Below are 15063 nucleotides of genomic sequence, written 5' to 3' on the forward strand. Positions count from 1 at the left end.
TAGGGGCCACGAGATGGCGGCACTTGTCAGCCACCTCTTTTCACTGAATGCCATGTATAATTAGTGATAGCCTTGGGCTAGCTATTTCTGATTGGATACTGGTATTGATATTGAACTGACCCCTCCTTCTCCAAAAGTTAAATTTGGCTAAAATGGTCTTGCCTTGCATTTATGTCCTATATGGGAATAAAAGGCATTAGCTGATTAGTCAAGAATATTGTTTTAATAGTATCCAGTTTAACAGAAATGTGACATAACAGGTTGAAACCTTATAATAAATTATATATTGATTTTTCACAGAAAGTGCTTATAAATTTAGGATATGGAGGTCATATTTTTGTTCTTGGTATTCTCTTTTGGATGATTTTTATTCAAAATAGTTTCTGGTATAAATGCATGTCTCTTCATAAAGATGTACATTTTATACTGATTTCAACACACCTAAATTAAAAATTTGTTATAATAAAATGGCATTTTCATATTCTCTCTCTCTCTCTCTCTCTCTCTCTCTCTCTCTCTCTCTCTCTCTCTATATATATATATATATATATATAGAAAGTATTTTTACCTTGGGTATAAATATGTTAAAGATACCAAGTAATTTTAAACCTGGTTTTACTCCATTTCCCAAGTAAGCAAACAGACTAAAAGTCAAGTTTGCGCCTGCAATTGATGCAAGTCTAACTGATCCCACAGGTAGTGCAGGACCAGGGCAACTCGTGGCAAAGGTGGAACAAGCTCCGATCACTAATCTTAATATTTACCCTTAATGCCAAAACACATCTCCAAGAAGGGGATGTATGATGTTTTGTATTAAAGGCAAGGGGCCACTACCCAGACCGGTTTCGACCTTTATTGAGGTCTCGTCAGTGGGAGCTAGGCTAGAATTAGAAATACCAAGATTTAGTAGTACAGAGCTTGTAAGTATTTCGCCAAAACAAGTTACCATAAGGTGTTTTAAGTTACCATAAGGTGTTTTAAAACACCTTATGGTAACTTGTTTTGGCGAAATACTTACAAGCTCTGTACTACTAAATCTTGGTATTTCTAATTCTAGCCTAGCTCCCATTGACGAGACCTCAATAAAGGTCGAAACCGGTCTGGGTAGTGGCCCCTTGCCTTTAATACAAAACATCATACATCCCCTTCTTGGAGATGTGTTTTGGCATTAAGGGTAAATATTAAGATTAGTGATCGGAGCTTGTTCCACCTTTGCCACGAGTTGCCCTGGTCCTGCACTACCTGTGGGATCAGTTAGACTTGCATCAATTGCAGGCGCAAACTTGACTTTTAGTCTGTTTGCTTACTTGGGAAATGGAGTAAAACCAGGTTTAAAATTACTTGGTATCTTTAACATATATACTCACACAGACAGACCCCAAGATACGTAAATCCATAATTACGTAAGAAATTCCATTGATATACAATATTTATGGGGACATTGCTTATGTGCAAAAAAATCTGTCTGCAATTTTCTCCTGACACTGAATTTTTGAAAAGGATGAAACATATCTGAAAATCAGTGAAAAAATCGTAAAATTTCCAAAAAGAAATGTTCATCATTATCACATGATGAACAGTTATCAAATGCGGATCTCATTGAACTAGAAGCTACTAAAGTTGCAAATGAATAAAGACACAAAATCTTGGAATTATAAAATATAAACACAAATTCTCGGAACCAGAATCGGAACAAAAAAGGTTTATACCAAAAGAGATGGCTGAAGCATTTTGAGAATTGACCCTGTTTAACTCAGTTTGAGAAATGGACCCAAACACATCGTGTTTTCTTAAAGTGCAAAGAATGGCTGAAAACGCTTTTGCCTGCTATAGAGAAATTTATGAGGGAAAAAAAGAAAGCAAAAGTTCAAATATCTCTTGAGAGATTTTTATGATAAGTAGCAACCAACTAATATGCAATAATATGTATGTTTTTTTTATTAAATGTCTGTAATATTAATAATAGTGAAGCATTTTGAACTGTAGTTTTTAGTTATTTATTCTTGATTTTTTTATTTTATCCATAGAATGAGTTTGGATTATTGAAAGCTATGAGTTAAAAGATAATGTGCAGTGAGAATTTCCCATTAATATGTTGTGTTGCATGCACTAAAGTGTAGTTAAATTGTAAAATATGCTGTATGGTGTGTTCACTGTTTAAAAATTGTCTAACTGGATATGGTATATATTTAAAACAGTATGTAAAATGTATATATTTAATACAGGATGTTTATAATTTTTTTATACTATTGATATTTCTGCATTGCATTACATATTTATTTTTTGCATATGTGTTTGACATGATAAAGTCTATTATGAAAGGTCAGGATAAGGGAGGGGAATTGCGACTTACGTAAATTTTGACTTCCATAAGGAGTTGCTGAATGGTCTGCTGCTACTACTAACATATGTCAAGAAGTGTGTGTGTGTATTTTCATTGTAGTGAAGTTGTATTAGACATACATGATAAATTGATGATTATATTTTAATTTCTTTTTTTTTTTTCTTCTTACAGCTCCAACTCAAATTCATTACTTTCAACAGCAAACGGACCACATCTAACACCGCCACTCCCACCAAGGCCCACTCCTCCTTCCCCAAATCCCAGCACACTGCCTCTTCCACCTTCTCTACATAACAGTCATCATAGCTCCCCTTTTGTTCCTCACCCTGCTCCCCCAGCAGCCTTACATCCTGGTGCACCCCACCCCGGGATGTTTGCATCCCCCATCCCACCTCCAGGGCCATTGACATCATCAAGTCTCTCTCTAGGGGGGAGTGCAGGTCCTTCTCCCTTTGGGAGCGACTCATTATTTACTCCACCTAGTAAGTTACAGATTCATTTCATACTGATTTCAAATCATAATCATTCTAAACATTATTTTTTATACCATCTATTAATATTTTGATTGTGTATTTCTCTTAAACAATTATCCAAAATTAAATTTTTGAGCTTGTTAATAGTCCTATTCTTATAGTAATTTTTAAATGAATTAATAGATGAAGTCATTCCTGATGTTATTTATATATTGATTTGCAAACTTATCCAAGCATTCCTGGAGGGAAAGAAGCAAAACAGTGATCCTCAAATCTGAAAATCATGTAAACGGCAGTCATAGATATGTGCTCTATGGAAAATCAAACAGGTTAGGCCTGAAGGCTATAATTAATGTTCATTTAAAATATACTCCCATCCCACCATTGCTTGTTTGGTTGGCTCAGTGCAGGTTCTAGATTCAAATCTCACCAGCATCATGTGAGTCTTTAGGTTAAACATGATTTTCATAACCTGGTGTGGCACTACTGATTTCTTATTTTAGATTTGAAGTACCATGAAAGATTCATCTTTGATCCTGGCACTCTATTCTTAGTTTATTAAACATTGACTTGTTTATTGTATTAATGTGGTCTAGGTTTCTACTTTCTTGGACAGGATTATCAAAAACAAAATGCATTTACAGTGAGAAATGTACCGCATTTTTTCGGTCACCAGTGGCTCTCTCTCTCTTCCCCTACCCCTTTAAGATTACTGCAAATAGTGTGAGATATGGGTGAAAACTATTGATCTTGCCTCAAAATACTAATCCGAAACAGAGGCAAGCATGTTGTTAATGTATCTTATAGAATACTAAAAGCTGATATGACTGTTTGTGGTATTAGGGTATTGATAAGTCATGTAAGAAGTATGTTGATATGATAATACCGGCACATGAAAAATTACAGAAATGAGTTATGGCATGATTAAGAGTCCATGCGCTGGAAGAATGAAACTTTGAAAAGTTACTCTAACTTAATGACTAAACTTACACATATAAATCATCTTTCATATCTTCCATTTCATTCCAGTTGCATGGACTTAATCATGCCATAACTTATATTTGTAATGATCCTCTCAGTATTCTCAAATTCTTACTTTCTCTGCCTTTCTGGAATACAAAGTAAATCAGTGAGCTGAAGATTCTGGATGTAACTTTTTTTTTTTCAGTAGTATCATATAGATATGAAAGTTGGGACCTTAAAGAAATCTGATAGGAAAAGGTAAGCAACCTTTGAGATATGTTATTGTAGGAGACTAAAGGTTTCATATATTGAAAGGCTGAGAAATAGATGGTGCCTGTAGTGGATTTGTAGGACTGAGATTACAACTAGGAATTTAATATACTTTGGCCACATAGGAAGAATGGAAAAGTTACTGATCAGAATAGTTGTTGATGGTAGAATAATTGGGAAAAGAGGAAGTAGTAATAGACCTTCATTGAGATGGATGGATAATATGTTAGATATGATAGAATCTTTCTTGGGAGAGTTGGATCCAGAAAGAGCTCAGCCAAGAGCCCTCTTGTGAGAATTTGTGCCACATCACAAAGATTTGGACTAACCAGTTACACTTTCAGCATCTACTAATATCTAATGAAGTTGGGTATGCATGAGATTGTGATTATATGTACCATGGAAAATATTGTGTGCAATACTGAAGGATAACTAGCTTTTTTTCCCCAATATATTTTGAAGTAGAGTGAATTCACTGTTTGTAAAATTATATTTTTGTATTGCCTTCATACTTGAACTATCTTTACTCTATTACTGTAGCTTCAAATTTCAATACTATGCAAATTTTTTATATATCACATGTAAAGATCTCAGTATATTAGTAATGAGACCCTTAACAAACAGCACATTATGCTGTTATTTTAATTTGGTTTTGCTCTTGTCAAATAAATGCTGAGGCATAAATGTTCATCAAGCATCATAATTGGCTTCAGTCTTAAGTGCTAATCCTGGAAACTCTCTGTGCTCATGATTTGTGGTGATTGAAAATGAATGAATGCCTTGGAAAATTTCTGGGCTCATTTTCCATTTGCATTTAGCCCAGTTTCTTAAGTTAAGAGTCATCACAATGAAGGCACTTATAGGCCTAACAAAGATGCCATCTTGGGGAAAAGAGGAGGGATATGGAAGCAATTACACTTCCAATACTGTTTCTTATATATATTTTCTTTACATAACCAAAGATTTCCATTTTATTAAAAATATTTGGGATACTGAGAGAAAGAGAGAGAGACTTTGCACATAAGAGGTTACTACCTACATTTCTTTTAGTAACTAAGGCTTCTGTGTATCAACTGCTACATACAGATAGAAAATGGTGCCAAATTCCAAGTTCTGTTTTATCCTACGAATAAGTTCTTCTCCTTTGGTGTGGGTGTGATGGAATGTGATCAAATTTTGTTTAATTTGTTGCACATGTTCATATATACACAAATGCTCCAGTTACCAAATTCTTAGAAACTATGATTCTCCACAAAACAGGAATTAGCTATGCCACTGACAGACACTGTGAACTACATCCAGAAAATGGTGGATAGAACTTCATCATAACTCAGATTCAGACTAATCATCATTTCTCATTCTGCCTTAATGATATATTGATTTATGGATTTTGAATGATAATGCGTTAATTATTAAATAAAATATATGTATTATAGTTTTTGTTTGTTTATACTAATAAGTGTTCTTAATATCATTAAACCAATTGATAATCGGAACATCTTAAGAAGCAGCTGACCGATGTGAATGAGAAGGGGGACGTTAGTAATAAGAAGCTATTTCATGTAACAAGGGAGGATATCATGACATTAAATGGAGAATCAATCAGAGATGTGATGAAGAAAAATAACAGTGTACATAAGACATCTTTTCCAAGTGGTACATTAAGACAAATATCTGATGTTTGCATGAAAGGAAGCAGTGAGCATCAAAATTAGTGGTAGTTGTGGGCACAAATTACTTTATGGTGAGTAAAAGAATGTGGAAAGAAAGTTGAGGAAGTTGTTGTTAGAGGAAAAGGATAATAGTGTAGTAGGGAAAGTGATTAGCATTTTGTCCAGATATGTTACTAATGTGTTAAAGCGGGGAGCAGAAATAATGAATTGCAATATTGTATGGTTTGGGAATGTATGGAATAAATTTCAAGGAAAATTGATCGATTGCTTTTGAGTGGGTTAATGTTGAACATTTATAGCAGTTATGTACAGAGAATAAATAAAGTGAGGTGTGGCCACTGATCACAGGGAAATTGAGAAGCAGGTTGTGAAAGAACATGAAGACAGATACAAAGGTGAGGATGTCATTATGGCAGGGTAGAATAATGGAACACAAGAGGATAAGAACAATATTAATAAAGACCAAGGATTACTTGACTGTTGAAGAAAACACACACTAACAAGCAGAGGTAATGAAGTTGTTTTTCCTCTTTATAAGGCCTTGATACATCCACATCTAGATTACTGTGATCAGGTGTGGTCTCTTGAGTTTCTTGGCAGTGAGGAAGTGGTGGACAGGCAAGCGGCCAAAATGGCGAGTGGTCTGTGAAATGTATCCTATGAGGATTGATTGAGAGAGTGTGGATTGCAGAAGTTGGTTGATACCCAAAAAAAGAGGGGATATGATAGAAGTATTTAAGTTACTTAAGAAGGTTTTATAGGATTAATGCAGGAGAAATGTTTCAGCACTTGGCTAGTGGGGCAGAAAAAGTGATCATCCCAGAAGTTGAGTAAAGGTGTGGTTAGTAGGGTTGTGAGGACTAGATTCTTTTGCTTGGAGAGTTGTGAATGAATGGAATGGCTTGCCAGAGACAATTGTTAGCACTTTGTCTATTAATAGGTTGAAGGAGAGGTATGATAGATTGTGTGGATAGTTTGGATTTTTCACGATGAGTCTTCAGACTCTGTGGAGGTGCCCATATAATAATAATTATTATTAGGTACATTTTGTTTTTTTGTTTTTTCAGTATGTCCATCCATTTGTCTACAAATTAATCTGGAATTCTGGCTGGATTCTTTTAAAATTTGATAAGTATAATTCTTCAAGCAAAATAATAAAAACTAGTGCAAGAGAACAAACTTCATTTGTTCTCTTGCATTGCATAACACTAAAATCAGGAAATGTGCTTTACTGGAGATGACTAAATGATGTCAAACAGTGAGGAGTAGGTTTCTGTATAAACAAAAGTATAGCAAACAAGGCTCTTAATATGCAGAAATATCAGATCGTGTAGCATATATTGTAGTTCAAACATCAGAACAGAAAACCAATAAAATAGTACAAAATATGCACCAACCAACAGGTATGAAGATGAAGAAGTTGAAGAATTCTATGACATAGTGTTCAATACAGTACAGCAGGATCCTACATCTTACACAATAATGTTTAGAGATATTAATGAATGACTAGGAAAAAATAAAATTGAACTTGTCAAGTGTATAGGAAAAAATGGAATAGGAGAGCAAAATGAAAGAGGAAATATGATGTTAAACTTCATGATGAGGAACCAGTTGAATACTATGAACTCATTTTAGAAGAAAAGACCAAGCTGAAAATGGACATGGATTAGTCCAAATGGACAAACAAAAAGTGAAATGGATTATATTTTATTAGCTCATATAAGAATATTTAAAGATGTTTCAGTCATCAATCATATAGGCTTAGAAAGTGTTCACAGAATAGTTAGAGGGAAAATAATAATAGAAGAAAAAGTTTACAGAAAGAAACAGAATAAAAGAAAATATGTAAAGATAAATAATGATATATTAGTTGCAAACAAAAAAATATGTATCAAGAACTTGCAAAAAAATTATACAGCAAAGAAATAACACAAGGCCTGTGTAGCTCAGTGGAAATGACGCTTGCATCCTCTGCACTTGGTCACTTGAAATTAGATTTAGGTTCAAGTCCAGTAGCCGACTGGAGGAACTTTTCTAAGCCTATTTTCGATCGATTCCCGAATTAGTCGATCTCTGGCACAGGCAAGTGGGTTTTTCCTCCCGGAAACTCGGACTTTTCGTCCCGTAAACTCAAGAAAATCGACCGTAGTACCCACATTATTTTAGACAGTAACATATCCTTTTAGGGTTAGGTACCAAGAGATGGCAGCCATGTTTGCCAGCCTCTTCATCGGTGGCTGCGTATAATTTGTGATAGACATGGGCCAGCTATCTCTGATTGGCTACCTGTGGAGATTGAACTGCCCACTCAGTCTCCAAACACTAGATAGGGTGTAAAGGCTTCGCCCACTCCCTATAAGGGAATAAAAGGCGTTAGCTGATTTATTTATATTTTTATAGAAATAACACAAATGAAAACAAATCCACAAATTAATAATATAGAGGAAAATCTTAATCTAATCATTGCAGAAAGTGCACATAAGATTACAAAGGTTAAAAATTAAAAAAAAAAAAACTCAGAGAAAACAAAATCTGCTGAAGAAAAGACAACTAATTGGAAAAGGATAAAGAAATACATTATAAATTACAGAAAAATAAAACAATCAGAAGATATATTAAAGAAGATAAAAAGAAAAGAGAAGATAAAATGATACAAGAAACAATAGACAACAACAAAAATATGAAAGTAGTATGATATAATCTTTGTACACCTCTTTGAGGGTACATGGCAGGAATTTGTTTCATCATCAATCTCACAATAGAAAAAAACAAATAATTATACTAGAAGACAGCACTGTTGTAAATACTATGACATGTAAGCCAGAAGAACAGGAAGAAATACAACATTTTGAAATAGAATACACATCGAAAGATATGAAAAATAATAAAATGGCAGGAGAAATATTAACAGAAGAACTAAAAAATCTATTTAATAAATGCCTGAAATACATACCAAACAGTTAGAACAATGCTATCATGATAGATACTCTTGTTCAAAAAGGGTAATAAGAAAAATATAGAAAATTACAGACCTATAAGCTTGCTGTGACAAGTATATAAACTGTTTATCAAAATAACAACAAACAGAATTTCCAGATTATTTGATGAAACTCAACCTAATTAACAGACTGGATTCAGAAAGGGAGTTTAGCATAATCGACCATCTGCAGACATTGACTTAGCAAAAAAATGCTAAGTACCTTACCATCGTACTTAAGTTTTATAGACTATAAGAAAGCATTTGATTGAGCTGAAAAACAAACAAATCCTAATAGCATTGAAGAAATATGGAATAAGCCAAAATTATATACAGCTAATAAACAAAATACAGAAAGACCCAGAGATACATAAATTTGAGATACATAAATCTGTACTTACATAAGAAATTTGCTCAGCCCCACCATGCTGCATCATCCCAGTTCCCACATGTCTCTTGCTGTGAATGCACCTATATAGTGTTGTGCATTGGTGGTCTTTTTTCTAAATATTATTCATAATGGCTGGTGGTAAACGTACCCTTGAATCAAAACATGAGCTATCTTACAAACGTACTGCAATCGATCTAGAGATAAATTATGGCTAGTAAAGAAATATGAAGATGGATAGAGCTTATCAGGTATAGCAATGAATGTTAAAGGAACAGCCAGCATGAAAACAGCCACAGCAACAAAAAAACATGAAGGCATGCTAACAGAAATGTAAAAGTTGCTTACGATATGGATGGAAGACCAAATCCAGAAACATGTTATTTTGAACCTATTGACAATATTGGTTAAGGCAATAAGTTTATTTGATGACCTTAATATCCAGGGAAATATCTTCAGGGAAAATATCCTGAAGGAACATAGTTGTTTGCTGCAAGAAGTGGTTGGATTGCCTGTTTTAAAAATTGTTGCTGGTTTTCAAATGGTCAAAATGTAAAATATATTTGGGGTGTTCACTGTTTAAAAATTGTCTAACTGGAGATGGTGTAAAATGTATGTATCTTTTATGTATTTAATACAGGATAGTTACATTTTGATCATAAAAAATAAACATGTAATGCAATTACATTATTAAAATTAAAAAAGCAATTACATTACATGTTTATTTTTTGCATATGTGTTTGACATGACAAAGTCTGTTATGAAAGGTCGGGGGGGGGGGGGATTTGACTTACATATATTGAGGAGTGTCTGTATATGAAAAAGCAACTGCTAATATTCTTATATATGAACAAAGCAGCCCATTCCAAATAAATAAAGTATGCCAAGGGAGTACTATTTCACCCAAATTACTCAATGCAGTATTAGAATACGTCCTGAGTGAACTGGACTGGAGAGACAAAGAGATCGACATCAGTGGTAAAAAACTAAATCATTTATGATATGCTAATGATATTGTAATGCTAGCAAACAACAGAAGAGTACTAGAAAAAATGATGAATGAATTAAATACAGTATCAAACCTCATCTCATTTTCCTTTTACCCTCTTTTACTTTGCAGTGTTGAGGGTTTATTAATCATTGGACCTCAAACCATTCACAGGATAAAGTGGTCAGCCCTATGCCCTGGTATATCCAATGTCCATAGTGTTGAGTTCTCAAGGCCGGTTTGCCTGCTTTGCGGGATAAAAAAACCCAAGGATAAACTGGGGAAAAATCCCTACTATCCATGCCCAAGAGCGGCTAACTTGGCTATGGCTGAGGAAGATCCTTCAGCTCCTCACATCGCCAACGGGAATCGAACCTAGGACACTCTTTCCCCAGGCATATGGTTGCAAAGTGTACAGCCACTAGGCTAACTGCGCGAACACATAGTATCAAATAAAGTAGAATTATACATAAACTATGAAAAAACTAAAATAATGACAACTATTGAAGGAAACCAGATAACAGAGCAAATAATAATAGATAGTAATGAAATAGAATTGAAAAGCACCTATTGTTTACATCACACCAAAACATAGTATAAACATAAATTTAAGGAGGCCTGTGAGATTGTTGTCAATCACCCTAATCTTAACAATAATGATGGTCTAAAAATCCCAAGAATATGGAAGGCACATATTCTACCCACTTAATATTTCTCCGTAAGAGTTGATTATAAATAGGACCATAGGTAATCCAGGATTCTAAATATAATATAACAATTGTCATGTTAAATTAGGACATCATTTTTACTGTAACAAAACTATCTATATGAAAGAATGTTTCTCTGATGTTGTCCTAAATAGAATATAGCTTTGATTTAGTTAATTTATTTTATTTCATCTATTGTAATTGTATTTTATTTTCACTAGAGGTCAGGCCAATAGAATAACTGTTGATCAAATCATTGGCTCTTCAGCATATCGTGTGAAATGTAATTTAGCTTGTCTCTGTATATATATGAGTATACTCCAGATGATGACCTTAATATGAAGGTCAAAATGTCGGGAAATTAAAATAATTATTTATAACACAGTTGTAGAGTCCATAATTTGTGTAAAATGAATGCTGATCACCGTTCAACACTAAATGAAAGTAATGAAATAAAGCAAGTACAAGAATACATATACCTTGGAAGAACTTTTACGTTAGGAGAAAGGAGGATTCAGCTAGGCTGATTGGCTTTTGGCAAACTGAAAAGATTCCTGTGCAGTAAAATAAAACCAGAAAATAGAGCCAAACTTTTCAGTCAGTGTATCACCCTAGTTATGTCCTGTGGATCAGAAACAGGGTCAACAACCAAACAAATACTGGATAGAATGAGGAAAACTGAGAGAATGGAAAAGAAGCCATGCTAAACATCAGACTGCAAGACAAAATAAGGAATGAAGATATAAGAAAAGAAACAAAAGCGTTGGATTTAGGGGAAGTGATTTTAAAACTGAAATGGAGATGTGCAGGACATATTTGAATGGAAAGTGATATAGATGATACGTGGTGGTTGTTTATATATGAAGGCATATGAATGCTGGAATGACCAGAGCGAGGATGGAAGGATGACTTAGTGGAGATGGCTGGCATGGGAAACCCTCAACAGAGAAAATTGGAAACAAATGGGGGAGACCTATAACCATAAATGGCTAAAAAAAGGGCTTAGAAGTATGATTCTTGCATCATTCTTTTTGTTGAACCATTTCTAGGGACCACAATTAATATATTGCAGTAATTTTGCTTTGTTATAATAGAACTGAGTAAAATATAGAATTCAGGATGTAAAATATCCATGAGGTTCAATTTAGATTTCAGTCAAGGCATTTTTTGGTAAAATTTTGAAATTATTTGAACTCATTAATGATTCTGTATTGACTGGATAGAATTTAATTAAATATGGTTCAGTGGATCTCTTTTAAAATTTGTCATGCCATTCTGATTTTATATCAAGCAGATCACATGTCATGTCAAAATTATTTGTCTCAAGTGCATAAACCAAAAGTCGGCTGAATCACATTTCTCTTTGTGGGTGTGCTGTATGTTGATGTGTGGAATGATTTTGATGGTTCAAAGGATATGTACTTTCAGGATGGATTACATTTGATGTGTGTTGTTAGGAGCTTGTAGATATTATTGTTTAGTAAAGATTAAATATGAATACAGAAAACCTCACTTAACGCTATTAATTAATCCAACAATTAATGTGCGCTAAGCGAAATTACATTAAGCGAATACAGTAAACAATAGGAATAATTATACTTCATCCGTCAGTTAGTGTAAATTGGAAAAAAAATTGCAGTATAAGCTATCTTAGAGGATAAAATCAAAGTTAATAAAAATCAATTGCTTAAATTTTTATTTAGTGTCTAAACATTTGATTGAGTTATTTTTTTAAGTAAAGATGTTTGAATCTTGCTTGACTTTTTCATCTTTTCATGCAATTTGTGATAGCTGGTAGTCGCTTTATCAAGATTTTGGCAGACTTAGAAGCTTTGTTCCATATCAGGATCAGCATCAAATAAAATTTCCATAGCACACTCAATGTAATTGAAAACTAGCTCAAGTTCTTTTGCAGTTAGCTTCTTAATCGTAACATTCTCTTCTTGTTCGCACTTATCTTCTTCATGTGCACACTGTTCTTCTAGTTGATGGAGGTCACTCGCTTAACTGTTCTAATAGGAATTGAGCAAATTTCTCACATCTTCATTATTCAGTTCATTAAATCCAAGTTCTTTACCAATTGTGCTGATTTCTTCAATAATGTTAGATCTTGGATTTTGCACACAATAAATTAACATAGGTTTAAGTTTAAAGTCGCCTTCTGCATTGCCTCCTAATAAAAGCATAAGACACTTTGTATCTGGGTTGAGATGCTTCAGTTTTAGCTAGGAAAGTTTTTGTTGGCAAACACTTCCAAAAGAGACCAATTTCGTTGACATTGAATATTTGCCGATCGTCATAACCACCCTCCTGAATTATACTTTGCAATTCTTCAGGAAAATTGGCTGCAGAATCTTTATCAGCAGTAACAGATTCCCCAGTTATTCTTATGCTATGGAGTCCAGTTTAATTTTTAAAATGGCCAAACCATCCTAAACTTGCAGTAAGGCTTTCACATTCCTCTTGAAATTTAGTCTCTTTCAATGAGGTAAAAATATTGAGAGCTTTTGCCTATACTAAGAGGTATTCTTTTTTTGTTCTAATCCTCAATACAGAGTGATAGACGATGCTCCATCTTGATCATTAAATGGCTTATATTTAGGGTGATCTGCATGCTTAAAGAAGCAGCAGCAGCAACTTTTCCTTATTCTTTGCTCTTATTTAGTATAGTCCAAACCGTATCCCAGGTCTCGCACAATCATTGTATTACTAGCACCACTTTCATGTCTCTTAATGACTTCCAGCTTTTTTGCTCGCTGCTGATTGACAACAAAAAATTTCGCATAACGTAAAAAAATCTTGTTAACTGATAGTATCAAAAATAATATCATTTCACTCAATTGCACTAACCAATTATCACGCATATCAAATTCATGTTAAGCGAGATTTTCCTGTAGTCACGAAAACCAGATATGTCTGGTGGTTTCATGAAAGAGTGGATACTTGAATTAAGAGGTCATAATCATGAGTGTAATGATGTATAGAGTGAAAGTAAAGATGATAATTTATGGATGATCTTAGGAATGGCATGACTAGTTTAGTCAAGAAAGAAAAGTGAAAACTGTTGAAATATAGTGGAGGATTTGGTTGAGAAATCAACTCTAGCTTCCTATTTGAACTGATCATGTTTTAAGTTGCCAGAATACTCATCAGCTTGGTGGTTTGTTATTAGACACACACATACTAATGTCAGAAGCACCAGGAATAAATGTGAGTTCTTAGTACAGGTAGATGTAGAGAGACAAAAAAATTATTGTTTCAATGAGACCCTGTTGACAGAGGAGTGGGGGGGGGGAATATGGTTAATGATTGCAGAGGAGTTAAATCCAGAAGTAAAAATCTCTAATGGTTTGTTAGCATGAGTAATATAGGCAATGGGTTTAAAGTTGTTTCACAGGTGAGATAGTGGTTAACAGAAGACAAAATACTCTATTCGGTATGCTGTTACATATTTTCCTCTTTCTGATTATCTGAAAAGGACTATGAACTGCATATGAGGACTATCATTATGAGTGATTTTACCTATTGGGGACATATAAATAAGAGAAAGAAAATGCTTGTAAGATGAGGGAAAGATAATTTATAGAAGTACTAAAGGTAACTACTGTAAGGATCATGTGATGGAAAGGACTAGCAGTACAGGAGCACTGGATCGAGTAATAGTGTCTGTCTATAAATGAAATGAATATTATGCCTCTAACTGGTGAGAGTGATTATACAATTTTGGGAGATCACAGTGTATGTGAAAACTTTTGTATTAAAAGGGACATGTGCAAAACTAAGGCAGAAATCTATAACAACCTGAGAAAGCCGCTTGAAGTAGTGCCCTGGCATGAGAAACTGCATGATAGATGATTCATCAATGCATTGAAAGTAGTCAAAGGGTGTCTGAAGGAAGTTATATCTCACTTCATCCTCAGAGTTAGGACAATAAGTTGCACATTAGTTGAATGGATAAATAGCACTTTTAAAGCAAGACGACATAAAAAGAAAATGTTGGGGAATTAATGTCATGAGAAGAGTGTTAAAGAAGCTTGGGAGAAGTATAAAGAGCAAGCCAGGAGAGTGCGAGCCATGATGAATAAAGCAAATTTCAGGTTATGAAATGAAGAGGTTGTTAAGCAGGTCAAGAGAAATCCAAAAGAATATAATCACTGTGTAACAGTAAAGGAAATAATTACTATGAAAGAATGATTTTATTTTAGTGAATTCAAATGGTAGGACTATCAGATGCACTAGAATTAGCTCAGTTTTAAGTGTTTAATGAAGTTTACTTATCA

General features: G+C 34.1%; 1 protein-coding gene across 1 annotated transcript in view; it reads left to right on the forward strand.

Moving 5' to 3' along the window:
* The window catches only part of LOC150107152 (uncharacterized), an 868219-nt gene that overhangs the window by 666622 nt on the left and 186534 nt on the right, over positions 1-15063 (forward strand). The window contains exon 8 of the mRNA XM_090391665.1: positions 2516-2826. Within this exon, the coding sequence (XP_090247791.1) occupies positions 2516-2826 (311 nt within the window). The remainder of the gene's footprint in view (positions 1-2515; positions 2827-15063) is intronic.

Source organism: Typopeltis vanoorti, chromosome 4 (genome assembly GCF_054136105.1).
Source record: "Typopeltis vanoorti isolate ZY-2024b chromosome 4, IOZ_Tvanoo_1.0, whole genome shotgun sequence".
Classification (NCBI taxonomy): domain Eukaryota; kingdom Metazoa; phylum Arthropoda; class Arachnida; order Uropygi; family Thelyphonidae; genus Typopeltis; species Typopeltis vanoorti.